This window comes from Rhineura floridana, chromosome 22 (genome assembly GCF_030035675.1).
Source record: "Rhineura floridana isolate rRhiFlo1 chromosome 22, rRhiFlo1.hap2, whole genome shotgun sequence".
Taxonomy (NCBI): domain Eukaryota; kingdom Metazoa; phylum Chordata; class Lepidosauria; order Squamata; family Rhineuridae; genus Rhineura; species Rhineura floridana.
Window position 1 is genome coordinate 12,926,636 of NC_084501.1, and position 26,514 is coordinate 12,953,149.

A 26,514-nucleotide genomic window follows, 5' to 3' on the forward strand; every position below is an offset into this window, starting at 1 on the left:
TTGATCCCCGGACAAGGCTCAGGATGACAGCTGGGGTCACATCCACACTGTACATTTTCAGCGCTGTGATACAGCTGTGGATTCCCCGCCAAAGAATCCTGGGAACTGTCGTTTGTTCAGGGTGCAGAGAGTTGTTAGGGGACCCCCTCCTCCCCCCCGCAGAGTGACAATTCCCAGAGTGGTTTAACCATCGCTGGTTCTTCCCAGGGCACTCTGGGAGTTGTCGCTCTGTGAAGAGGCCTCCCTCAACTCTCAGCACCCTGAACCAAACTACAGTTCCCGGGATTCTTTGGGGGAAGCCGTGGCTATTTCAAGTGTTATGATACTGCTTGAAATGTATAGTGTGGATGTGACCCTCGAGGTACAAAAGTCCAGAGAGGAAAAAGGGGTTATTTTATTTGGAGGGGATCATTTCCCCCACTTTTTTCAAATTTGGGGAATTGCTCCCTCGGTGGGGGTGGGGAGTAAAACCCTTCTGCAGTTTTCCAGAACAGGTAGGTTGTTGTTTAAGTAGGGTTAGAAATACTGAATCAGAAGTTCTGTACTGAGTTTATTTCTGAAGTCTTCTGATTTATTTCATCCTCTTTATGGCTTCTGTTAACATTTTTTTAAATTAAAATAGCAAAGATTAATTTTGGAAAGATTGCAATGAGCCCCCTGCAAACCCCACCACCACCACCACCCTGCAGCCTAGAGATGAAACGGTAGCTGTTTCGAGGTTAGGCAACGCCATGAGGTTTAAAACTGCTGGCTGAGGCGTGGGAGGCAGTGTGGTGTAGTGGCTAGCGTCCTGAGCCTCTCCACTTCTCTTATTTGGGATGGGGCTTCTAGTCTTTACGATTACAAAGTCCAAAAAAGTTCAGGGTCCTGGAATCCAGCTCCTCTTTCATACAGAATGCCTACAGCGGTAGGGTGTAGTGGTTAGAGCAGGGGAGTGGAACTTCAGGCGCAGGGGCCAAATGCCTCTCTACGTAGCCCTTGGGGCTCTCCCACATGCCCTCACTGGCCCCGCTTCACTCTTTGAGTGTGTTTGCCTGGCTGGGATGTTGTCCTTGAAGTCTGATCATGCCTGCATGGAGGATTAGAAAGGAGTGTGCGTGAGCATGTGCAAGAGCTAGACTACTGTGCAGAGATAAAACGCTGCCCTGGGCTCCTTTGGGAGAAAGGGTCGGATAGGATATGTAAAAAGCTAAATAAATTCCTTGCTCCACCCATTTTTACCTCTGGCCCTCCCCGCCACTGGCTCCCGGAAGATTGCCCAGTAGGGAATGCAGCCCTCAGATTCCCCGTCGCTGCTGTGCACCTTCAAAGACACTCAGCTGATCTCAGTTTTCCAGCCCTGTGCCAGGTTTAGCTCACAAGTTTTGGTTTGTTGCAAAAGTCTACAGAATTTAAGTGCCTGGCAATTGCTGTAGAACTGGAGGTTCCAGGATTCTGACCGGTCTCCCTCTTTCTCTCTCTCTGATTTCCCGTTTTGTTGCTTCCCCCCATTTTGCCCCCCCCCCCCCAGGTACGTGGCAATTCCACTAGCTGGTCTTCTGAATATCAAGGAGAAAGTCCGGTTAAAAGCGACTCCGAATCCCGTGCTAGAGAAATTTTACATCGCATCCTGTAAAAGCCCCAAACAGGTAACTTGGCTAATGGAGTAGAATGCATGGGAGAAATGGGAACGAGGATGAATTCTCCCCCCCCCCAATAAGCGAGAGGAGGTGTTCAGAGCGGACTACTGAGGCCGGTGGCCGTGACTTCTGCCCGGCGACGTAAAAGGCGCCTCTTGAAAAACGAACTGCCTTTTCGTTGGCACCGAGCGGCACATGCAAGTCTGCCTTGCAGAAATTCGCTGGGGCTCTTACTGTTGTGTGCAGGTAATTAACTCTAAACATCCTTTGAGAACAAAGCATGGGGCAATAGCGACGCTCCATATAAGGCCGCTTCCTGGTTTACTGTTCAGAACCAAGAGGACTGGAACCTTATTTCGCATTTAGTGGAAGGACCTTAGCCCTTGCGTTGCCTGCCAGTTAGTATATACACTGCTGAGTTAGATGGACCAATGGGCTGACCCTGTTTAGGGCAGTGTCCTATGCTTCTGTTTAAATCGGCCCTTTCTTCAGAACAATGAGGACTGGGATCTTGATTAAGGGGAAGGACTTTACCAAAGGCTTTGCCTGTGGAAGGTCCCAGGCAAAACCCACGGCATTTTATAGCAACATAGAAAGACTGAGTCGGATCACTGGTCCATCTAGCTCAGTCTTCTTTGCACTGACTGGCAGCAGCTGTCCGGGATCTTAGGCCAGGGTCTCTCCCAGCTCTGTCTGGGGATTGAACTTGAGACCTTCTGCATGCAAGGCAGATGCTCTGCCACTGAGCTGTGGCCTTTCACCTCCAGGAAAACCCCTGTCTAAAACCCCAGAGAGCCACTGGCTGGCAGAGTAGGCCCGTCGAATGTTACTGGACTACACCTTCCCTTGTCTCTGACCATTGGCCCTGCTGGCTGGGACTGATGGGAAGCGGACTCCAGCAATATCTGGAGGGCCATGCCACTGGCGTCGACAATCTTGAACGACAGACGGAGCAGTGATTTGACTTTTTATAAGGCAGCAGCCCATGTTCCATTTTCTTTGCTCCTTAAACTGAGGGCCGATGCCAGCATGCAGGAATAGCGTGAGGTACAGTCCTCCCTGGAGTTTCAAACATGTGGACTGTACTCTTGAAGCATTTTTAAAAGGGAAGCAAACTGTGGAAGCGTTTTAGCTCAGTGGTAGTCCTATGGCTCTTTCTTCAGAACCATGAGGACTGGAACCTTGATTATTAATTTTATTTTTTTAGGGGAAGGGCCGTCACTCAGTGGCAAAAAGGCCCTTGGTTCAATCCCCGGCATCTTCAGGTCAGGCTAGGAATGTCTCCCACCTCAGAACCCCAGAGAGGCTACCCTTTGGTGAAGGTGTTGAAACAGTACAAAATGACCAGAAACCAGCAATAGGACATGCAAAATTGCATCGGCATGAAACTAAATCAGAGTTTTTAAACACTGAGCATTCAATTGACTGAATTATGTTTTCAATCTGCTTTCGTGTAGTAGTTGCAGATTGAAAACATAATTCAGTCAATTGAATGCTCAGTGTTTAAAAACTCTGGGGTCAGTTAACAGGGCTTCAAATCAACAAGCCTTCCCCTCGCTCCAGGCTGGTGTTACAGCTGGAAATGTCATTTCCTAAAGCCTGTGCTCAAATTCTTCATAAAACCAAAGGCTTTTCTGGGGTGAGCGCATTATTTATTTATTTGATTTATATCCCACCCTTCCTCCCAGCAGGAGCCCAGGGCGGCAAACAAAAGCACTAAAAACACTTCAAGACATCATAAGAACAGACTTTAAAATACATTAAAACAAAAATCTTTAAAAACTTTTTTTAAAAAGCTTTGAAGACATCTTAAAAAAAAGGTTAAAAACATTGTTTTTTTAAAAAGGTTTAAAAACATATTAAAAAGCAATTCCAACACAGGCGCAGACTGGGATAAGGTCTCTACTTAAAGGCTTGTTGAAAGAGGAAGGTCTTCAGAAGTCACTGAAAAACTAACAGAGATGGCACCTGTCTTGTGTTTAAGTGGAGGGAATTCCACAGGGCAGGTGCCGCAGCACTGAAGGTCCGCTTCCTATGTTGTGCAGAGTGGACCTCCTGATGAGATGGTATCTGCAGGAGGCCCTCACCTGCAGAGCACAGTGATCGACTGGGGTAAGACGGTCGTTCAGGTATCCTGGTCCCAACCTGTATAGGGCTTTGTACACCAAGACTAGAACCTTGAATTTGGCCCGGTAGCAAATGGGCAGCCAGTGCAATTCTTTCAGCAGCGAGGTGACATGTTGGTGATACCCTGCCCTAGTGAGCAGTCTCGATGCCGCATTTTGCACGAGCTGCAGGTACTAGAGCAACCTCAAGGGCAGCCCCACATAGAGCGCATGACAGTAATCCAGCCTGGAGGTTACCAGTGCATGGACAACAGTGGACAGGCTATCCCGGTCCAGAAACGGCTGCCGCTGTCTTACCACCTGAAGCTGGTAAAAGGCACTCCTAGCCTCAGAGGTCACCTGGGCCTCTAGTGACAAAGATGGATCCAGGAGCACCCCCAGACTATGGACATGCTCTTTCAGAGGGAGTACTACCCCATCCAAAGCAGGCAACTGACGAATTATCCAAACTTGGGAACCACCAACACATGGGCCTCCGTCTTGCTAGGATTCAGGCTCAGATTATTGGCCCTCATCCAGCCCACCACCGAGTCCAGGCAGTGGTCAAGGGCTTGCACAGCCTCTCCCGATTCAGATGTTACAGAGAAATAGAGCTGAGTGACATCAGCATACTGCTGACACCTCGCCCCAAATCTCCTGATGACCACTCCCAAGGGCTTCGTATAGATGTTAAACAGCATGGGGGACAAGATGGAACCCTGCGGCACCCCTCAGCACAATTGCCAGGGGGCCAAAAGACAGTCACCCAATGCTATTATCTGAATGCGACTTTGAAGATAGAATCAGAACCACTGTAAAACAGTGCCCCCATCTCACCAAGTCGGCCCAGAAGGGTACCATGATTAATGGTATCAAACATTGCTGAGAGATCAAGTAAGAGTAACAGGGTCGCACTCCACCTGTCCTGCTCCCGATAAAGGTCATCCATCAGGGCGACCAAGGCCGATTCAGTCCCATAACCAGGCCTGAACCCAGACTGGAATGGGTCAAGATAATCTTGCATGCTCCTTGCATTTAGAAACCTAGCATGTCAAAGGTGGGGGAAAGGTTAAACAAAGCAAATGTGTTTTAGGCTTGCAATCTCCACTGCTGTGTATGTGATTCCATGGCTTTGTTACCTCTGTGGGCTTTTTGTAACAGGGTCTCCATGATTCTGGCTCCTTCTCCCTCTGAATGTTTTTTTCCCCTTCTTCCTCTGCCCCCACAGGCCGACATCGAGGCGCTCTCGAAGAAAAGCGGCTGCACCCCGCGACAGGTAGAGCGCTGGTTCCGGCGGCGTCGCAATCAGGATCGACCCAGTTTGCTCAAAAAATTTCGGGAGTGCAGGTAGGGCTGCAATGGTGTGGCTCATCGTGGATGAATAGCAGACTCTCCCCACCCCAATGCATCTTCTGCATTTCTGTTTTACTCTTTTCTTCCTTCTGCAAAAGCTTCATGAGAGACTGGTTGGCAGCTGGATATTTCCAACCAATGCCCCCCAGATGTTGTTGGATTCCAACTTCCATCATCCCTGACCATTGGCCATGCTGGCTGGGGAGTTGGAGTCCAGAAACATCTGGAAGGTCACAGGTTCCCCACTTCTGTCCTATACACATGTCCAGCCAATCAGGGATCCCATCGTCAAATGCACTTACTGAGGTGTAAAGTAGTCATGAGGAGCCTGTGGCCTTCCAGATGTTGTTAGATTCCAACTCCCATCGTCCCTGACCATTGTCCAAGCTGGCTGGGGAGGTGGACACCAACATCTGAAAGGCCACAGGTTCCCCACTTCTGCCCTATACACATGTCCAGCCAATCAGGGATCCCATGATCAAATGTACTTCTCAAGGTGTCAAGTAGGTTATGGGGAGCGTGTGGCCCTCCAGATGTTGTTAGATTCCATCATGCCTGACCATAGAGCATGCTGGCTGATGGGCACTGGAGTCCGACATCATTTGGAGGGCCACAGATGTTCCCCATCCATGTCCTTGGCAATTGGACCTTGCTGTCGAACCAGCGACTGCAGAGACCATGGGTCAAATCCCCCAGGCAGCCACGGAGCTCCCTTGGTGACCCTGGGCCCACCTCTCAGCCTAATGGCAGCCTTCCCCAATCCGGTGAGGCCAGAGGTGAAAGTGGGCAGAGTAAGGAATGCAAAACCTTTCTCTGTCCAGTAGGCTAGTTTCTACACACACTGGAGGGCAACTAGTCTAAGGGGTGGCTCTGCCTCCACTTCCTGCCGATCTCCCTGCCACTGGCAGTAGAGAGGTGCCCCAGTGGCAAAGGAGAGGCACTCTGCATGTGGCCCAGCGGCACTCTTGACATGCTTGATGTGTTTTTTCATCTGTTCAGGGGACAAAAAACAGACTTTGTGCTTCCTTTTCCAGTTGGAGATTCACCTTTTACCTTATTGCTTTCATTGCTGGCATGGCTGTTATAGCAGACGTAAGTACAACGGCTCCCCTGCCCCTTCTTCCGCAGTTAATTTCCCTCTCTGGAAATCCTGTATATGCTGCATTTTCCTAACCTTGCTCCTGTCTTTTTATCTTTCTCCCCCGATCTTGCAGAAACCTTGGTTTTATGACCTCCGGGAAGTTTGGAGCGGCTACCCTGTTCAGGTGAGTTTTTTAAAAACTAAGGAAAAAAATTGATTTTTTAAAAAATGCGATTTCATGAAGAAGAAAAAGAAAAACCCAACAACAGAACCTCCATCAGTGCATTTGAACAGAACATTGAATACATCCATTTTGGTTTAAACGTAGAGATCAGTATATGCCACCCAAACGTTCAAATATGTATCTGGACCAAGTGGGAGTTTCTAGAAATGCAGCAAGGGTGTTTAGGTCATCAAACCATTGCACAACAGCTGGTGGATATTGTCCTTCCAGATTCGAAGTATAAGTCTCTTAGCGACCTTTAGGGCACGTAAAATCCGTTCTTGTTGCCCTGCCGTTGATCCCCATGTAACAGGAATTTAAAAGTACATGGATGTCTGCAAAATTCCAGGATTTCGTCAATACAAAGTTAACGCAAACAATTTCAGACCCAAACCAAAATATCATTGCGCATGCCTGCATCATGTGCCTCAATTTCCAGCGTTGCTGTTCAGGTGAGTTAAGTTTTTAGGCAAGAATATTTCTGTCCCACCTTTAGATATATCTTCGATTTAAATAAAAATCTCCAAGGGGACTGAGGGAAAGATCTACAATGCACATTGAAACAAGGTTCAGAAAGCTATAAATGGGGAGGCCGGGACAGCTGACGTTCTGTGGTTGCAACTGAGCCGCAGGATGTGTGCAGCAGTTTAGAGATATTTTTGAAATATTACGTGGTTGTATAAATGCTTTTAAGTAAATATGTAAAGCAAGATGGTTCCTGCCCACAGCAGGAAAGGGATTTTTTTTGGGGGGGGGAAGGACTGTGGTTTAGTGTTAGAGCATTTGTTTTGCATGGACAAGGTCCCAGGTTCAATAACCCCTGGCATCTCCAATTAGGGTGCTGCCAGTCAAGTGTTGACAGTACTGAGCTAGATAGGCCAACAGGTCTGACTCCATGTTCCTAGGAAAGAAGGATGCAGAAGGAGGAGTCTCCAGGTCTGGCTACTGGGCTTCCCATGAGCATCTGGTTGGCCACTGGGAGAACAGGAGAGACCTTGGTCTGATCAAGCCGCCAGCCTTGGGCTCTTACCCAGAAACAAAAGACAACCAAAATGCTTAAACCCAACTTGTGGTTTTTTTAAACGGTCGTTGTCAGTCAGATGCAAATCAGGCAAAAATATAGCTACAAGAAAAATATGAAATACCCACGCAAAATAAACAGAATAGCTGGGAGGAAGGGTGGGATATAAATCTAATAATAATAATAATAACTAGTTTTATCGAAACAGTGTGTGTGTGTATATATTTACTTTAATGATTTACAGCATCCCTAAGAGAGTGTGTGTGTATATATATATTTTTTTCAGAGCCCAGTTTAAAGTGCTGGTTTTGACCTTTAAAGCCCTAAACGGGCTTGGACCAGTGTATTTAAGGGACCGCTTACGTCCATATGTTCCTACCCTGGATTTAAGATCATCTGCCTCTGGTCTCTTCTTGCGTGCCTGGAATGAAAGAAGTTAGACTGTCAGGCACGCGGGAGAGGGCCTTTTCAGTTGTGGCTCCCAGACTTTGGAATTCCCTGCCCAAGAAGCCCGCTTTGCTCCCTCCCTGATGGTCTTCCGGAAACTTGTAAAAGCTATTTTGTTCCGGAGAGCCTTTGGTTGGGACTGAGGGGTCAGCCTGACACTGTTCAAAGTTTTTTTATCTTTTATTTTTGTCTTTTAAGTTCTTTTATTCTCACTCTTTTATATGTGCATGCATAACGCATTTTATGTATTTTAATAGTATTTTATACATTTTAATTTATTTATTTGTTTATTTGTTACATTTGTATACCGCCCCATAGCCAAAGCTCTCTGAGCGGTTTACAGCATGACATTTACTGTAATGTTTATGTTTTTATTGTGTATTTTATTATATATGTGTGCTTTTATCGTAGCCGCGCTGAGTGCCCTGTTGTAGGGTAGAAGGGCAGGATAGAAATATTTTAAATAAATAAAATATATTTGATCTTTTTGATTTTTTAAAATAAAGGTTTGTGTTTTCCCATCTTTTATTGCACCGATACATTATTAACACCCTCCATTTCTCCACAAAATTAATCAAAAAGTTGCCTTCCTCTCTTTCCTCTCACTTGATTTGTCAGTTTTATTGTATTTACTTCTTTTCTTTTTTTTTAAGTGTTGGGTGTGAATGCACAATGACTTGGATCTATTTGACTTTTCCTTCCTTCTCTAGGACCTGCTTCCATCCCAGTACTGGTATTACATGTTTGAGCTTTCTTTTTACTTGTCTCTGCTATTCAGCGTTGCCTCAGATGTGAAGCGCAAGGTAAGTAGAAGGGTTGGTTCATGGGCAAATCCAGGGTGGGGGTGCCCCTACGAGCTCTCGGGAGAGTGGCTTACTTTGACCCTGAATGAAGCTCTTGGACCATGAGTGGTCCGCAGATCACAGTTTGGGCGTCTCCAGAGATGCTAACCAAATGTTGCATGATGGTTCTTGAGATCGAGGGGCAAAGTTTTATCTGTGTTTGTGTAGAACTGGACACCACTTTTTGTTGTTGTGGTTTCCAGAATTCCTAAGCAGCACTGGATACGAGGTTGCTAGACAAATAAAAAATGTCCTTTTTCCATGTTGTTTTTCCCCCGGATAGGACTTCAAGGAGCAAGTCATTCACCATGTGACCACCATTGTCCTGATAAGCTTCTCCTGGTTCACAAATTACATCCGCGCGGGGACCCTCATCATGGCCTTGCACGACTCCTCGGACTCTTTCCTGGAGGTGAGGGATTGGGGCCCTTCTGTCCTTTGCAGGGGAACCCAGAGGGGCAGTCCAGAGCTCAGATCTGGAGGTATAAATCATCTGATTCAGGGAACCTCTCGCCAGCCGTCTTGCAGTGTGTGGTTGCTGCTTTGGAAATGAAAAGGGTGAAATGATTTTGAAGGGCGCACAGCTCAGTGGCAGAGCATCTGGCTTGCATGCAGACAGTCCCGGGTTCAGTCCTTAACATCTCCATGTTCGGGCTGGCAACGTCCCCTCCTCGAAACCTTGGAGAATGGCTGCCAGTCAGGATGGGCGTGGCTGGGCTTGATGGAACGTATGCCTCGGATTTTATAAATATGTAAGTTGTACCTGCATACCAGAGGCTAGTTTCTACACACCCACACACGATCCTCTCTATATCCTCCAGCCAGGTAAGCAAGTAGCATCATCGGAGTACAAGTACGCATTGTGGCCCAGCTAAAGTACTCAAGGAGGGTGTTTGGGCTGGGGCGAACCCCGAGGACCAGACAGAAAGACCCAGAGGGCTGCATGTGGCTCCTGAGCCTGAGATTCCCCACCTTTCTTGTCCAAAACCACAGTACCTTCAGCCTCTGGCCTCCAGACCTATCTCCAGAATATGATCTCCTCTCTCTCTCTGCAGTCAGCAAAAATGTTCAATTACGCAGGATGGAAAAACACATGCAATAACATCTTCATCGTATTTGCGATTGTTTTCATCATTACGCGGCTCATCATCCTTCCATTCTGGTGAGACGTTTGTGTATTTGTGTTCACGGATTATGCCAATCGTGTTTGTTTTGTTTTTTAATGTCTCAAGCGGTAGCCGCCTTTGCGGCAAGAGATTTTTCTGGCCCCTGTGAAAGACTAACAAAATGACTACAGCACAAGCTTCCCAAACTCAAGCCCACTTTGAAAGATGAATTGCAGTGAAATCTTAGTTGGTGGGCCTTTGCGGGAGAAGAATGGCGAGGTGGGAGTTGAATTGCGATGAGATGCAAAAACTGCATTTGGTGGCTATTAGATGTAAGTTAGACAGGCACCCCTTTAACCTTTTTTTAAAAGGCGATTGTTTACTCAGCAAAAGGTGATAATTTACACAGCATTGCTGAGATGATTAAATATTAGGCAGGCGCCATCTCTGCTATCTTTTCAGCGCCTTTTGAAGACTTTTCTCTTTCAACAAGCCTTTTAAGTTGAGACCTATCCCAGTCCACGTCTGTGTTAGAATTGCTTTTAATATGTTTTCTTTAATAATATGTTTTTAACCCTTTTTTAAAAAAAAGATGTTTTAAAGCTTTTTAAAAAAATGTTTTTAACTTTTTGTTTTAATGTATTTTAAGGTCTTTTTATGATGTGTCAAAGTGCTTTTAGCGTTTCTGTTTGCTGCCCTGGGCTCCTGCTGGGAGGAAGGGCGGGATATAAATCAAATGATAAATAAATAAATAAAAATAACATCTATAGTAGGACAGGGAACAGTTCACATGAAAAACTGTCACAGATAGCACAGAGATCTTGGCATTGGTTAGCTAAGTGGCACATGTAATGTGATAAAAATCCTTTGTCCCAATTTAAACCACAAGTGATGGTGTTAAAAAGAAAATTTAATTCCCCCCCCCTTCATTTTCTTACCACTAGGGCTTTGCTGTTTTAAATACGTTGGACCTGTGAGATTAATAGATCAAAAGCCTTTTGATTGAACAAAAGATCAGCCACTCAGGTCTTGTAGCCAGTGACCACCGCAATGGAACTCCCCAAAATCGAATAAGACGATCCTATAGCGAGTTAAAACATATAAATGTTCAGAAATGCATGTAGAATAGTAAAAGTCCTCAATCCATTTAGATGGTTGTTTTTTTAATCCTTTGGTCGTGGACACTGTTTTGAGTAAAAAAAAAAAATAGTCCAGATGTTTTTGGACTCCCGTGCCCTTCTTTGACCATTGGTCATGCTGGCCACTGGGAGTTGTAACTCAGCAACACCCAGAGAGCCACAAACATTCTCCAGCTTGGCTTTACAACTGCTAATTTTAAACCAGTGTTGTATTTTTTCTGGTAGGAATGTGCAATGGTGAGGGGAAAGGTTTTTGCCCGTTGAACGTCTGCTTGTTGAGAAGCTATTTAAAGATGCAGCTTCTGCATCCTGATGTGTCGTGATCTTTATATTTTAAAATGTTCCGCTCTGTCAATTCTTTTTTTTTAAAATAGGATTCTGCATTGCACGGTCGTCTACCCACTGGATCTTTACCCGCCTTTCTTTGGCTACTATTTCTTCAACACCATGATGGTCATCCTGCAATGTTTGCAAGTATTTTGGGCATATTTCATCATCCGAATGGCCTGGAAATTCATAACTGGAAAGGCAAGTTGGCTTTTATAAGTTCTGCTTAAGTGTATGTTTTGTCTAACAGGGTTGGGCAAATGAAATGAAATAAACTTTTTTTATTACATGGGGTTTGGGAGAGTCAAAACAAGAGGGCTGCACATTTAATTTTTTTTTAAAAAAAACCCAACCTGTACATTTATTTATTTATATACATATCCCTCCTTTCTTCTGTCGAGCACAAGTTGGCTACATTCTTCCTCCCCACTTTATCCCCAAAGCAATCCTGTGAGGTAGGCTGGTGAATGGCCCCAAGGCCTTTGAAAGCTGAACCCTGGCCTCCCAGACCCTAGTCCAACACTCTAACCTCGGGCCTGCAGAGTAGTCTTGGCCCATGAGGCCATTTTCTTAGAAATATGCCCATCAATCAACTGACTTCACTCCAGTAGGCAAGGTGGGCGTGGTTCAATTCTCTGCATTGGCCGTTCATGCCAGCTCCTTGCAGTTGCCACGCACAGCAGGATTTAACCCCCTGCTCATCAGCTGATGAGTATGTGGGCGGGTTAAATCCTGCTCATTTTGGCAGGGTTCAATGCAAAAACACCGTTTCTGATCAGGGGCTAAAACCCCTGGTAAAAGCAAAGGTTTTCCCCAGCCTTGCTGCCTGAGAGGGTCTTTGAAGCCAACTTTGGGGCTTCAAATCACCTGTGTTGTCAGGTGATTGCCAGCTGGGTGGCTCCACCCACCGGTCACATTTGGCCATGAGGCCAATCCTGATAAGGTTCTGTCCGATAGAGCCAAAAAGGTTCCGCACCCCTGCTCTAACCACTATGCCACACTGGTGTAGGTATTCTGCGCTAAAGAGGAGCTGAATTCTGCCTCCCTGTGACCATGTACTTTTTGGGGACTCTGTCTTTGTAATCATATGGTCTAGAACCTTACATTTTGCTCTCTCTTTCCAATAATGGAAGCAGAGTTGCTCAGGATGCTAGATTCTGCCATACCCCAAACCAATTTCTACGCTTGTGCGTTGGAACAGAATTTTATGTGGAAGAGCTGGTGGATACTTGGCACTTCCTTATAAGGAAGGTATTTTAGGGAATGAGTGCTTTTTTAATTGCTGGAGGCTGTCCAATGAAATGGATTTTAATAGCTGCTTGTGTTTTCTATTTCATTCTGCTGTTCTGCTGTACTTACTTTAAATTTTATTGCTAGCCAGCTCAATCTCTTTCGAGGAAAGGCAGGAGATTAATAAAATAAAATGAACTAAATATAAGTGAACCTTTTTTTGAAAAAAATACACCAACCTGTGGAAAAGCGGAACATGAATTTTATCAGATTCTGAATTCTGGTTAAATATTTCCAACTGCATCCCTCAAATTTTGAATCCGAAAGGTTTTTTTTTTAACTTCCAGAATGATGTATTAAAGAACTTAAAAAACAACAACAACAACCTGGCTTTCCCCCCAACCTAGCCCTCAAAGTGGCATACAAATACCATTGTTAACAAGTGAGATAACGTTTTCTAAAACTCAGTTAAGAACCGATGAAATCACAGCCACAACCTCCAACAGATCATAAACGGTGGCTAAAATCAGAGTAATGATTGTTAAAAGCTTTGCAGACAGGATGAAATGAGCCGGATATCTAAAAGATGAATATTCAAGGAAAAGGGTTCCCAAAACTGGGGTGCCATGAGAGAAAAGGCCCCATCACATTTAATTTCCTGATTGGTTTAAAACCAGGGTGCCACCAGAGAAATGACCCTGGCTCTTGGTCACACTTAATTTCCTGGTTGGTTTAAAAAAAGGGTGCCACCGCAGAGAAGGCCCTCTTGGCAGGCTCAATTTCCTGATATGGGTTTCTCCCTTTCCTGAATTCCTCCAGGTGTTGGAGGATGAGCGCAGCGACCGCGACGAGACAGATAACACAGAGGAGGAGGAGAAGAATGTTGCCGCCGCCCCCCGGCTTGGAGCCACAAAGAATGGCCCGCTTACCAACGGGCACCCCGTCTTGAACAATAACCACCGGAAAGCTGAATGATCTGCTTGGTCTCTGATTTGGTACCCAAGCCCTTCTCCAGTTCCAGTTGGCCTCTCTGCCACAAGATGAGGTCTTTTTTATTTTTGAAGCCAAAAAACTACCTTTGAGAACTCCGGAATTGCAGCAGGAAGTGCAACCACCTTTCACTCCTCCTGGCTCCTTTCTCGGGCGTTTGACCCTTTCTTTTAGATACCTGTTGAAGCGCTGGCTTCATCTTGAGAGGGACCCCAGACGTCCCCACCTTGTTACAATTTTGCTTAGAGGAAACACCCTTTAAAGACCACCTCTTTAGACACAGGCTGCAACAGTTGAAAGTTGTTGATCTATTTCTCCCCTCTTTATGGGTAAAATGGGGGGGGGGGATGTCCATGGCCTTGATTTTTGCCTCCTATTTCCTCACCAACCTGCCTTAAATCCTTCTTGGAAAGCAACCATGAAACTTGAGGAACTTCCCCCGCCCCCAATCATTTATCGACGTCTAATAATTTTCTTGCTGCAGGCAAGGAACCAGCAAGGCCCCCCGCAGCCTTCCAAAGTACACACATGCATCACTTAAAAAGAAAATGTTGGACACTTGTAATGAAGGACACTTCAGTGGAAGAACGCCGATGGTCAAGTTGCCAGTCCTCATCGAGGTCTCCTCCTTCCCCATGCCAGTGGCCTTTTGCTGAAAGCGTGTCGGGGAAAGCTGGGTTCCTTCCCCTCCCAAGTGTCCTTTGTGCTAGGTTTTTCAAAACATCTGCACAGATCTCCCCCCAGGAAGCCTGGCCTTTTTTTTACCCACATGGAAGATACAAATCTTTTGGGATACAGGTGGGTGGCTTATTTGGGGGGGGGAGATGAAGGTTGGGCTTTGCGCCAATCCCTGCTAGCTCCATTCTGCATTCACTCTTTTATTTTAGGATGCTGTCTGCACCTTAATCCTGCCAGAGTTGTCAAACGGGAGAACTGAGTAGAACAGGCACTCTCAATGCAGCCTGATGATTCCATATTTGTGTTCTAGCACAACACACAGACACTTTCTCTCTCACGCACATACACAAGGCATGAAGTCTCACACATGGTCCTCCTACCACTGCAAAGTCTTTAATTCTTTCAGGGAGGGGGTTGAAGCTATTGTTTGTTTTTTTGTTTTGCAAAGAGTTGCCATGTTTTCTTAGCTATATAGCTACACCAAAAGCAATGGAGAGAAGTAGAAATGTATCTGGTTCTCAAGATGTGTCCTGTACTCAGCTCCCTAACCCCACCTGTCTTTTCTGAATTGCTGCCTTCCCGTCCACCCCCCCACCTCTGTAGCTCGATAATTAGAGTATTTCAAATTGCAAAAATAAAATTTAAAAAGTATTTAATAAGGAGAAGTGGTTGGATTAAGATGGGTGCATGGGTGGAGAGTTGTTTTTCCTTTTGTTTAAGGAGTCAAATATTCAGAAGAAAGCAAGTTATAGTTGCTCCCCACCCTTTTTCTGGGTACTGGGGTGGGATGCTAATGGCAAGCAACTTTGGATAGGTCAGTGATGCCAATAGCCTGAAGAAACTAGTGATGGCAGTTTTTTTTCATCCCTCAAACTGGACAACCTTCCTGTTGTATAGAATTTACTCAGTGCACACCACTTCACTCTCCCATCTGCCCACTTCTGGGAGGAAATTAATTATTTCCTTTACTCTTCAATTCCCCCCTAAAAAACCCAAAAAAACCCTTTCCTCATCCTATTAAAAATGAAAGGTACACCCAAATCACTTTACCACCCCCTAAGGGAACACACGGATTATTTCTTGTTAATTTATTAGACAGGATTTTCAAGTACCAAAACAGAAGGATCTTTCTTGTTATTAAATGATTCAGTTGAAACAGAACTCCAGAGAGAATTGTGAAGTGGATCTGTTCTGCCTGTAGGATCAAATTGCAATCTCTATGTTTTTTCCTAGCCCAGGGGCATGGGGGGAGGGAGGGGAGGTTACAAAAGGACCATGAACCTATCTTCAGACCAAAATGTGTTGCTTTTTTTTTTTTTAAGAAAAAAGTAAAAATATATTAAAACCTAAATAAAACTAATAAACTTCTGTAAAAAAAGAAATTTGTGATGATCGATTATCTTTGGGGAAACTGCCATGGTAGGCAGCACTCTCCAGTGGTTGCAAACATCTCTGCTGGCATTGATACACCAATATTGCGAGTGTTTATATATGCACACACACATGCACACGGCTGTATCCAGCAGAGGGCTACTCTATTCGGTGCCAGCTGGCGGCTCCACATCAGCGGGGCCGTGCAATCTGCTCTGGGTTTTAGTCAGCGCTTTCAAGAACCTGTCCCAGGTGCTGTAGCAAGCGAGGCCTGTGCCCAAGAACGCTCTCCTGTGGTTTCTGGCAACAGGCATCCATAACTCTGATGCCTCTGGCCGTAGAGGCTGAGCACAGCTGCTCCCCAAACGCACCTATTTAGGAACGTAAAAAGCTGCCTTGGTCCACGTAGCTCAGTCTACACTGACTGGCAGCAGCTCTCCTGGCTGGCAGGCAGGGGACGTTCCCAGCCCCACCTGGAGAGGCCATCGGGGCTTGAACGTGGGACCGTCTGCACGCAAAGCAGGTGCTGTGCCGCTGAACCGCAGCCCTTGCCCTAAAAATAAAGTAAGATTCCAGTCCTCATGGTTCTGAACAAAGGGCTGACTTAAATAGGAACATAGGAAGGTGCCTCACATTGAGTCAGACCCCGGTTCATCTAGCTCAGTGTTGTCTACACTGACTGGCAGCAGCGGCTCCAGGGCTTCAGGCAGGGAGGTCTCTCCCAGCCCCACCTGGAGATGCCACTGGGGTTGAACCTGGGACCTTCAGTCTGCAAAGGAGGTGCTCTGCCACTGGTCCATGGCACATGCCCATCTTCTCTTCCAAGTACATGAAAGGTTGTCACACAGAGGAGGGCCGGGATCTCTTCTCGATCATCCCAGAGTGCAGGACATGGAATAATGGGCTCAAGTTGCAGGAAGCCAGATTTCGATTGAACACCAGGAAAAATGTCCTAACTGTTAGAGCGGTTCGACAATGGAGCCAATTACCTAGAGAGGTAGTAGGCTCTCCGACACTGGAGGCATCCAAGAGGCAGCTGGACCGCCATCTGTCGGGAATGCTTTGGTTTAGATTCCTGCATTGAGCAGGGAGTTGGACTTGATGGCCTTATAGGCCCCTCTCAACTCTACTATTCTATGATTCTCCTCCTTGTAAGGGTCAGATAGGCCTGAATATACTTGGGCCCTCATGATTCCTCACTACTGATCAGCAAATACAATTTACAAGAAAACCCACCAGGGTCCTTTTTAAAAAAAAGCAATATGTGAATTTAAACTTGAGAGTAAACATGGTTATTTTATTGCTTTACAACAAAGAAAGAAAGAGTCCTTTACAAAACACAGACATCTTGCTCTACAGCAGCTAACAGACGATGACAAGGTCAGAAAGGGGGAAATGGCTGGCCGCCATGGAAATGCAAATGAGACGTGTGCGTGGAGGGGAAGGGGGTCCGGTGGCCAGAGGGAGTGTTCTCGTCTGTGGCTCTTTTTCCTCTGAAGAAAAGAGATCCCTGGGCCAAATTAAAAAACGGGCAAGGGGAGAGAGAAAAGTCTTACAACAAGCGCCCTCGGCACTCGATGGCTCCACAGCAGCACAGGAGTTCCTTGCCTTCCACGCTGCCGACTTCATAATTGTAGTCCCACGTCAATTCGGTCCCAGCTCGGATTCTCCTGCAAGAGGTAAGACCTTATGTATTTTTATGATTGTTGTATACAGCTGGTCTTCTGAAGCAATGTTCTTCAACCTGGCGTCCCCAAAACTATAGCTCCCACCAGCCCCGACCAGCTTAGTCAACGGTTGGGAATGAGGGGAGCTGAAGAATACTGTTCCAAAGCAGGGGTTCCCAAACTCCCCACCACCACAGGCTGCTTGAAAATTGCTGAGGTTATTAGTGGACAGTTTGACAGCGGGGGGGGGGGGTTGCCTGTTGTAGCCATCGTACTGCGCTGTTCTAGATGCGCTACGTTTTTTAATTGCAATTATATTGCTGCTTTGATTTCTTACGTTGCATTGCAATTAGAAATCCACAGAATTCTAAGGATTTCAATTTCTAATAAAGTCCAATGCAAGAAATAACAGATGCAACAGAAATACAATTAAGAATCAATATGAACATTTAAAGTAGACACGCCAGGCACCACCTGAAGGAAACCCACGGACCACAGTTTGGGAACTTGCATTCTAAAGCACCCAGAGCGCTTTGCAGTTTTCGAAACAGCGTCTTAGAATCAGAAAGAGTTCAGACAGCCTAAGGATGAAAAGTGCCGTGAACAGTCTGTTCTCCAAGTCTGTAAAACGGGAACAGGACGGCACGTATTGGCGTATCACAATGCTGTTATACAAATCTATGGCGCAACTGCACTTTGCATACTGTGCACAGTTCTGGCTGCTTCACCTCAGAAACGGTATTGTAAAGTTGGAAAAGGTTAAGAAACGGCCAACCAGAATGATCAAGGGGGTGGAGCGACTCCCCTACAAGGAAAGGTTGCAGTATTGGGGGCTTTTTTGTTTGGAGAAAAGGCGTGGTGAGAGGTGTCAAGATAGAGGCGTATAAAATTATGCTGGTGTGGAGGAAGTGGACAGAGGCGTCATTAACACCATACATTTGTTCCACTTGAAACAGTCATGGCTTCCCCCATGGGAAGTTATCTTGGGAAGTGTAGTTTGGGAAGTGAAAGGTGCTGAGAGTTAGAAGCTCTGTGGAGTTCAGCCTTACAGTAAAAACTTAAAATAGGATGGGTTGGGGTTTGCCTCTTTTTTTGAAAAACAAAACAAAACTTTCTTCCCCTTTTGGGAAATCATGGGAAACGTATTTCTGCAAGAGAGAGAGAGAAGCATTTTCCAAGCAACAGCTTACTTCATGCAAAAGTGGAGGGGAATGAGAGAAGAGGGGAAAAAGTCCGCTGGAGGAAGAGACAAGCCTCAAATCACTTGTGCAGGAAAAAGAGAATCCCCGGAGAAGCTGCTCTTTGGATGACACTTACTTGCTTGCAAAGAAGGCCACCCAGGGGAAGCGAAGATCGTGGGTGTCTACGAAGACGTTCTGCACGAAGAGATTAGGACTGCAGCTATGCTGGACGCAGACCCCAGAAAGAAAACAAAAGAAACGAAATACTGAGTTTTAGAAGGGCAAATTCTCTGTGCTGACTGATGTTCGTATACCATTTGAGATTCCAGGTCCCAGAGTATGTTGGTCTGAAAGGACATGAGGCCACCCCCTTGCTGAAGCTAAGCAAGTCTGGGTCTGGTGGTCAGTGCTTGGATGGGAGACCACCTGTCAACTGCTTAGAGGTCTTTACATTCAAGCGGCATATAAATTTTGTTAAAGAAAACAAACTGTACTCAGCCTTGGGTTCCTTGATGAAAGAAAGGCAAGGTGCAGACACAAAATTGCATCTAGGCACCAGACCGTCACAAAGCAAACGTTTTAAAAACTATGAAAGTTACATCAAACAGGAGCTGAACTTCCGGCTGCATAAACCAAATTTCATAAAACAAGGATCCTCACGTTGAGGTAGCGGCCCAGGTTGCCTTCCAGCTTGGCATCGATGATGTAGCAGGATTCCTCCCCGTCATAGAATTGCCGCGTATTCCTCCGGACAAGCACGTTCTCTCCCGATGCCAGGTTGGTCGACTTGATGGCGATGCCGTGAGTGGACTTCAAGGCGAAGCCGCGGGTGGACTTCACAGCCACTTGCCGTTTCACTGGTCCTGCCAAACAAGCAAGGGAGACGGAGCCGTTAAAAAAGGGCAACTGAGGCGGGCTTTAGGGACTTGGCCATCCTGGAACAATTTGTGGCTGTTGGGCACTTTCTCTAGATTTAGTAGGCTGGGTGTTTAGTGGCTGATCTCCTTCGCCTACAATGCCCATTCCTTTAAAGATCCTTCCCCCTTCTTTCCAAGGTCTGTAGCAGGGCCTTCTTGGGACCAGCACCCTGTTTGTGAAAATCCATCTCTTCTCAGTCACGGCTGTAAGTGCTGGTGGTGGTAGACTAGGACCTGGGAGAACAGGGTTCAAGTCTGCACTCAGCCATGAAGCTCACTGGCTGTGACCTTGGACCAGTCGCTATATCTCAGCCTAACCTGCCTCACAAGGTTGTTGCGAGGATAAAATGGGGGTGGGGATGGAACTATATATGCCACCTTGAGCTCTTTGGAGGAAAAGGTGGGATAGAAATTTAGTAGTACATTTTTTTAAAAAAACTTACTTTTTGGGGGGGAACCCTGCTGGACCTTTTGCAGTAATTAAGGACGCTTACCAGTATCTGCTAAGTCTGGGATGGGGGAAACCTGTGGCTCTCCAGATGTTGTTGGACTACAACTCCCATCAGCCCCAGCCAGCCTGGCCAACGATCAAGGATAATCTAGAGGACCACAGGTTCCCCACCCCTATTCTAGACACATGTCTCAACTAATCAGGGATCCCATATTAAATGCACTTTAGTAGGTTGTTGCACTGCCAGCAGCCAGCATGGCCAATAGTCAGGGGTGATAGGAGTTGGAGTCCAGCAACACCTGGAGGACCACAGGTTCCCTATTCCTATGCTAAAAGGTAGACCGTCCCATATGCATAACCACCAAGTTGTGAGATTCTCATTTTATCTGAAGGAGTGCCTCCAGCATCACCAATTATGCCGCCTGACAAGATCAGCCACACAAGACCTTCTCTCGGTCCCACCAGTTAAAACAGCTAGGCTGGTGGGGACCAGAGAGAGGGCATTTTCGATTGTGGCCCCACCCTCTGGAATTCCCTTCCTTTCGACCTTCGCCATGCCCCCTCCTTGATAGGTTTCCGCCGAGCCTTGAAGACCTGGCTGTTCAGGCAGGCCTACGGGATCGCTGGGGTGGGTTAGTTTTTAATGCTGTTGATTAAATGTAAGAGGAGTGATTAGTTTAATTATTGAGTGTCGTTGTATTGATTTTATATTGTATTTTATTTTATTGTGTTAATGTACGTCGCCTAGAGTGGCCGTTAATTCGGCCAGATAGGCGACTCACAAATAAAATTTTATTATTATTATTATGACTGAAATGAAATGCTACTGCCAAGAAATCCCTCCGGCCCCGCCCTTCCTTGCCGAAATGCCGCCGGACTCACCCAGACCAGAAGACGGGTTCTTCTTCCCGTCCGCCCCTGGCTCTTCTTCTGACCCAGAAGAAATGGTCTGGATGTCGTCGCTGTCGTTGGCGTTGCCTTGCGCTTGCCCGGAGGTCACCCGCCCATTGTCTCCCTCGCTCTCGGTGCTGCTGGAGAGCATAAGCACATCCTGGCAAGGAAAGAGAGAAAATACCCACTGCTGCTCGCTCTGGCCAAAAGGAACCCCAGCACTTCTCAAACTCTGGAACTGGCTGTGCCCTACGATGGGATTCTCTTCATCCCTTTGTGGGTGACACAGAGACCGAGGGACCTGCCTTATACCAAGCCAGAACAGTGGGGTCCATGTAGATCAGTACTGTCAACTCTGATTGGCAGCAGCTCTCCAGAGTTTCAGACAGGGGTCTCTAGTCCCAGCCCTATCTGGAGATGCCGGAATGGCAATATTAAAACCACTTGGATGTAATCAAAAAGTTTATGTGCAGGAGTAGAGTGTGCCCCCAATTTTAATAAGCTTTGAGGTGCTTACATCTGCGGGCCCCTGGTGGGGCTCTGTCTGCCGCCGGTTCTGAAGCATGGCCGTCTTGCTGAGAGGCCTCCGGACTCCTTCGGGTAACGGTGGGTTTGGATTGTAGCCATACAACCTTCCTAGGTTGGACACCCTGGGAAATGGCAAAGCAAGACAGAGTCAGGGTCAGTAGCTCAAATGCTCCTTCGCTACAAGATGCCAGCAAGCCTGAACAGCGATGCAAATAGAAGGCCAGTTTATTGCCATTGTTCCGGCACCACCTTAAAAGGCATTTTTATTTTGCTAGGTGAAATTGTGTTCTACTGTAGAGAGGAGAAACGCTTGGCTGTTGCTGTTTTAAAGCTGGTTGTTACCTTTCTGGAAATTTTTATTGTTTTAGGATATTTGTAAGGTTTGAAGGACTGTTAGCCTCCCTGGGCTCCGGTTAGGAGAAAAGAGTGGGTTGTAAGTAATAAATAAAAGCAATCTATACAACAGAAACGCCAAATAGTTGGCAAGAATCTCTCAAATTTTTACTAATATGGCTTACAGCGACCAAAGGTATCCTTCAAAAATGAGCGGGATAACTTAGCTGGAGATGTCCCCATCATGAGAATTTGGGGAGGATTTTAAAACTGGTTCTGATCCTCCTTGCAAAGCCTAAATGGACAGGGCTACCCAGATGAGCCCAACGGAAATGATCAGCGTGTGTTTGCAGGTTCTCCAGCTGGGAAGAATAAAAGCCTCCCCTGCACATAACAAGAGCCTTGCAGGGTCAGGGCAGTGGCCCATCTAGTCCCGCATCCTGTTCTCACCATGGACAACCAGATGCCTCTTTGGGGGAAGCCTGCAAGCAGGACCTGAGCGAAAGAGCACTCTCCCCTCCTGGGGTTTCCAGCAACTGGTATTCAGAAACATACCGCCTCTGACTGTGGAGGTAGAAGGCTAGCATGTCAGGAAGAAAGATAAGATAGACACTTCCCCTGCCCTTGACATGCTAATCTTCTGCTTGCGGGGAGCTCTTTGGATGGCAGAGCTTTCAGAAATGCAACCTCTGCTCCCTGCAGCCGAGAGAAGTCCAATCCAGGAAAAGCTACACCGCTCCATTCTGTCGACAGCAAAAACCAGGCCTGAGTTTTCCCAAAGAAAGAAGAGTGGGAAGAGAAGACTTACAATATAGATTTGCCGTGGTCTTCAGGTTCCTACGGGAAAGAAGGGAGGAGGCAGAAGTATTTGCAAGTCTCATTCTTTTCTCTCAGATTCTCCCCTTTCCTCCCACCCCAATGTAAAAATGACAATCAGACAAGCACTTCATGAGAACATCAGAGGAGCCCGGCTGGTGGATCAGGCCCAAGGGGGCCCACCTAGTCCAGCATCCTGTTCTCTCAGTGGCCATCCAAATGCCCCAAAGGGAACCCACAAAGCAGGACCTGAGCACAACGGCAACACTCTCCCGGGGGGGGGGGGGAATCTACCCAAAACCGCAAGGGCCCATCTCCCTGCACAGACCATACCTCTTTCTTCTTTGCCTCCAGGCCAAACTCCTCCTTACCGGCCAGCCTGACCGCCACAATCTTCTCGCTGTTTGGGAGTTCGGCCTTTGGCGGCTTCGCCTCGCCGGCCTCGTGCATCCGGAAGGAGGACCGGCTGTCGCTGTCCTGGAACCCGGAGGCCATGGTGTTGGAGCTCAGCCAGGAGGCCACCTTGTTCTTGGAGGTCTCTTCCGAGAGGGGAGGCTTGCAAGGGGGCACCTCCTCGTGGCTGACCTGCCGCACCAGGCCGGAGTCCTTTGAGGCCGTCTCAGAGAGGCCGTTCTCCCGCTGGCCCCGCGTCTGGCGGCGGGTGGCGTAGCTCCGCCAGACCGAGCTGGTGCTGAAGTCCTCGTCCTTGCAGAAGTTGTCATCCGAGCTGTCCTCGTTGGACTCCTCCGGCTCCTCCGAGCCGGAATTCTCATCCTCGTCGTCCTTCAGGTTGACACCGCTGCTGTCTGAGGAGCACTTGGCTTCGCTCTCGTAGCCCTCTTTGGAGTTCTCCACGCTCTCGATGTGGTCCAGGTTGGCAAAGTACTCGTCGCCCATCTCCAAGCCCTCCTTGTCGGCAAAATCGTCCGTCAGGATTTTCCCTGCAGGATTGCGAGGAGGAGGGGGAGAACCTCTTATTTTGCATTTCATAACACTCCAAATATGAGGTGAGCAGTACAAGCCCCAGGTTTGCTTCTGGTTTGGAGGCCCATTGGGAGGAAGAGGTTGGGACTGGACCCCATTGAGCTCAATGTTGGAGGAACAACTTGGGAAAAGCTTAGTTCAGATGTAACACTAAACCACTGTTTAGACAAAGTGTAGTTTACATGAACCATGGTTTGTTTTTCTGCCAACAAGCCACGATATGAGGCCAGAGGTAGCTGTTGGCTTAGGAACAATGGCTTGTTCTTAACTATGGTTTCACAGTTTGTTTTACCACCCAATCCTGGGCACCTGCTGCCAAACTATAGAGACATAAGCAGCTGGGAAACAGTTTTGAAGAAACATACCATGACTACTTTGCTCGTGTGTGAGATGGCTTGTGGTTTGTTAAACCAGGGTTTAGTGTTACATGCAGCTCTGTTGTCTATAGCTTCTGATGAAGGAGGGTTATCTCTGGAACACATCAAGCTAAATAAACAGCTTATCACAAGATGCACTAGGGGTTGGCTCTGTTTCAGTGGCTCTATGCCAGGCGTAGGGAGCCTTTGGCCCTCCCAGTGTTGCTGAACAACAACTCCCATTGTCCCTGGCCATTGGCCAATGCTTGCTGGAGCTGATGTGAGTTGCAGTACAGCAATACGAGGGCCAAAGGTTCCCCACACCTGCTCTACGCAGTTGAGAGAAATGTCTTTTCCAGCATGTGGTACCTAATCGGTTTTAAGTTGAAATGCCGAGTATGGAATCTGGGATATTCTGCTGGCAAATCTCAGGTTCTGCAACTGAGCTGCAAACCCACTATGAATGAAGAAATCCTCAGGATGCCAAAGCAGGCGACGGACAGAGGACTGTACCAGGGGGGTTGATGCAACTGTCGCTTACGCAGGACGCATGTGCACACACGATCGTGGTGCAGCTCTTTTTTCGGACGGGAGCCGCACAGACAGCGAAACAGAGGCTTGAGGCAGAACGCCGTACCTGCATAGATGCAGACGAACGAGCCCTTGGCGATGTCATCCAGGCAGCGGATGCCCCAGCCTTTGTTCTGCGTCTTGAAGAGCTGCAGGCGCACTTGCAGGCCGTGTTGCACCAGGCGGTTGGTGCACATGTTCAAGTTGCATCTGCAGCGTTTGTTGCACTCGTAGACTCTGGCGCAGGTGGAGGAAGAGGATAAAGAAATCACAGTCCGGCACTGAAAAGCCTTTCCCGTCAGACTCGGCATTCGCCTTTCTCACCTGTCTGATGACCACGAATGGCAACGTTCCTGGAGTCAGGAAGCTAACTTAGACTGGGCCAGACCTTGGTCCATCCAGCGCAGTACTGAGCGGCAGCAGGTCTCCGTGGTCTGAGGCAGGGGACAATCCCAGCCTTACTTGGAGATGCTAGAGGCAGAACGTGAGGCTTTCTGCGTGCAACACAGGCGCTCTGTCACTGAGCTAGGGCCCTTCCTCTAAAGAAAGCAAAGTTCTGGTCCTCGTGGTTCTGAATAAAGGGCTTATTTAAACAGGAACGCAGAAGGTTGCCTGAATATTAACCAGATTGTGGGTCCATCTATCTCAGTAGCGCTAACTGGTGGGAAACATTCCCAGCCCCGTCTGGAGATGCTGGGGTTTGGCCCTGGGGCCTTCTGTGTGCAAAACAGATGCTCCCCCTCTCAGCTATGTCCCTTCCCCTTTGCTTGACAGACCCAGAGAATGTGCCTTTCTGGAGGGCAGGACTAGGAGAATGTCACAGCTCAGGGGCGGGGAACCTGTGGCCCTCCAGAGGTTGCTGAACTGCAACTCCCATCAGCCCCAGCAATCGCGGCCAACAGAGCTGGACCAGGAAGAGCTGTGAGGGTCAAAGGTTTTTGCTCAACAGAGGGCCCTGTTTTAGTATCTCCGAGAGATGCTTGCCCGACGTCTGCTTAAAAATATCCAGCAAAAGAGACCTGAGGCAGTCTGTTCTGCTGTTCAACAACATATTTATTATTATTACCATTATTATTGCTATTATTTATAGTTATTAGATGCTTCTCTCACCAAAGTGCCCCAAAGCTTCAAATTAAAAACCAGGTCAAACACACACAACTGATAAAACCTAAAAAGGCACCAGTCAAAAAACAACCACAATAAAAACATGAGGAGAGACTGAAAGAACTGGGCAGGTTTAGCCTGGAGAAGAGAAGACTGAGGGGAGATACGATAGCACTCTTCAAGTACATGAAAGGTTGTCACATAGAGGAGGGCTGGGATCTCTTCTCGATCGTCCCAGAGTGCAGGACACAGAATAATGGGCTCAAGTTGCAGGAAGCCAGATTTCGGATGAACATCAGCAAAAATGTCCTAATGGTTAGAGTGGTACAACAATGGAACCTATCACCGAGGGAGATGGTGGGCTCTCCAACACTGGAGGCAATCAAGAGGCAGCTGGACAGCCACCTGTTGGGGATGCTTTCAGTTGAATTCCTACATTAAGCAGGGGGTTAGACCAGATGGTCTTATAGGGCCCTTCCAACTCTACGATTCTATGAAGGAACAGATACCAAGTCTTCCCCCGTCTTCTCTGTGAATGATGCCTTTCTGATATTTGGAGATGGCTATAGTTTCTCGGCTTAATGAGCCTATCTTCCAGACCACCACCACCCTTACAATCCTGGTCGCCCTCCTCTGAACGGGCTTACAGAGTGGGGCAAACGTTATTTTAAATGAGCACATTTTGAAAACGTACCCCGTGGGAAGACACTCTTCCAACCTCTTGTGTTGGTATCCAGAATTTGGGTTAATCTGGCCCCCAGGGGTGCAGGCCGTCGCCTGGGTCGTCAGCTGGTGGCAAGCGCATTTAGATCTTGGAAGAGAAAAACACAGAACAGGAGTTAGGAAACTGCTCAGCGACTGCATTGGTAAGGCCAGAGGCATTTAAAATGGAAATGGACTGCCTTCAAGCCAATTCCCACTTATGGAGACCCTAATATGAATATTCACTAGAAAAGACAATAATGCTGGGAAAAACAGAAGGGAGTAGAAAAAGAGGAAGGCCAAACAAGAGATGGATTGATTCCACAAAGGAAGACACAGACCTGAACTTACAAGAGCTGAACAGGGCGGTTCATGACAGATGCTCTTGGAGGTCACTGATTCATAGGGTCGCCATGAGTGGTAGTCGACTTGAAGGCACATAACAACAACAAAATATGAATATGGTTTTCACAGTAAGCGGT

The 26,514-nt window shown here is 47.2% G+C and overlaps 2 protein-coding genes across 15 annotated transcripts in view; one reads left to right on the plus strand and one right to left on the minus strand.

Annotated features, from left to right (window-relative positions):
* Positions 1 to 14,177, plus strand: part of CERS2 (ceramide synthase 2) — a 44,445-nt gene extending 30,268 nt beyond the window's left edge. For all 7 annotated transcript variants that reach the window (XM_061606141.1, XM_061606143.1, XM_061606142.1 and 4 more), the window contains 9 exons: positions 1,511 to 1,628; positions 4,953 to 5,071; positions 6,112 to 6,169; positions 6,292 to 6,342; positions 8,560 to 8,652; positions 8,975 to 9,103; positions 9,747 to 9,853; positions 11,311 to 11,464; positions 13,313 to 14,177. In XM_061606141.1, coding sequence (XP_061462125.1) covers positions 1,511 to 1,628; positions 4,953 to 5,071; positions 6,112 to 6,169; positions 6,292 to 6,342; positions 8,560 to 8,652; positions 8,975 to 9,103; positions 9,747 to 9,853; positions 11,311 to 11,464; positions 13,313 to 13,468 — 985 coding nt within the window. In that variant the 3' untranslated portion in view covers positions 13,469 to 14,177. The remainder of the gene's footprint in view (positions 1 to 1,510; positions 1,629 to 4,952; positions 5,072 to 6,111; positions 6,170 to 6,291; positions 6,343 to 8,559; positions 8,653 to 8,974; positions 9,104 to 9,746; positions 9,854 to 11,310; positions 11,465 to 13,312) is intronic.
* A 2,631-nt stretch (positions 14,178 to 16,808) lies between these two features.
* SETDB1 (SET domain bifurcated histone lysine methyltransferase 1) overlaps positions 16,809 to 26,514 on the minus strand; it is a 30,974-nt gene continuing 21,268 nt past the window's right edge. For 7 of the 8 annotated variants that reach the window (XM_061606043.1, XM_061606042.1, XM_061606040.1 and 4 more), the window contains 9 exons: positions 26,025 to 26,141; positions 24,294 to 24,463; positions 22,650 to 23,257; positions 22,309 to 22,337; positions 21,157 to 21,289; positions 20,631 to 20,799; positions 19,041 to 19,243; positions 18,517 to 18,605; positions 16,809 to 17,202 (listed from right to left, as the gene is read on the minus strand). In XM_061606043.1, the coding sequence (XP_061462027.1) occupies positions 17,085 to 17,202; positions 18,517 to 18,605; positions 19,041 to 19,243; positions 20,631 to 20,799; positions 21,157 to 21,289; positions 22,309 to 22,337; positions 22,650 to 23,257; positions 24,294 to 24,463; positions 26,025 to 26,141 (1,636 nt within the window). In that variant the 3' untranslated portion in view covers positions 16,809 to 17,084. The remainder of the gene's footprint in view (positions 17,203 to 18,516; positions 18,606 to 19,040; positions 19,244 to 20,630; positions 20,800 to 21,156; positions 21,290 to 22,308; positions 22,338 to 22,649; positions 23,258 to 24,293; positions 24,464 to 26,024; positions 26,142 to 26,514) is intronic. The other variant, XM_061606041.1, reaches the window with a different exon arrangement.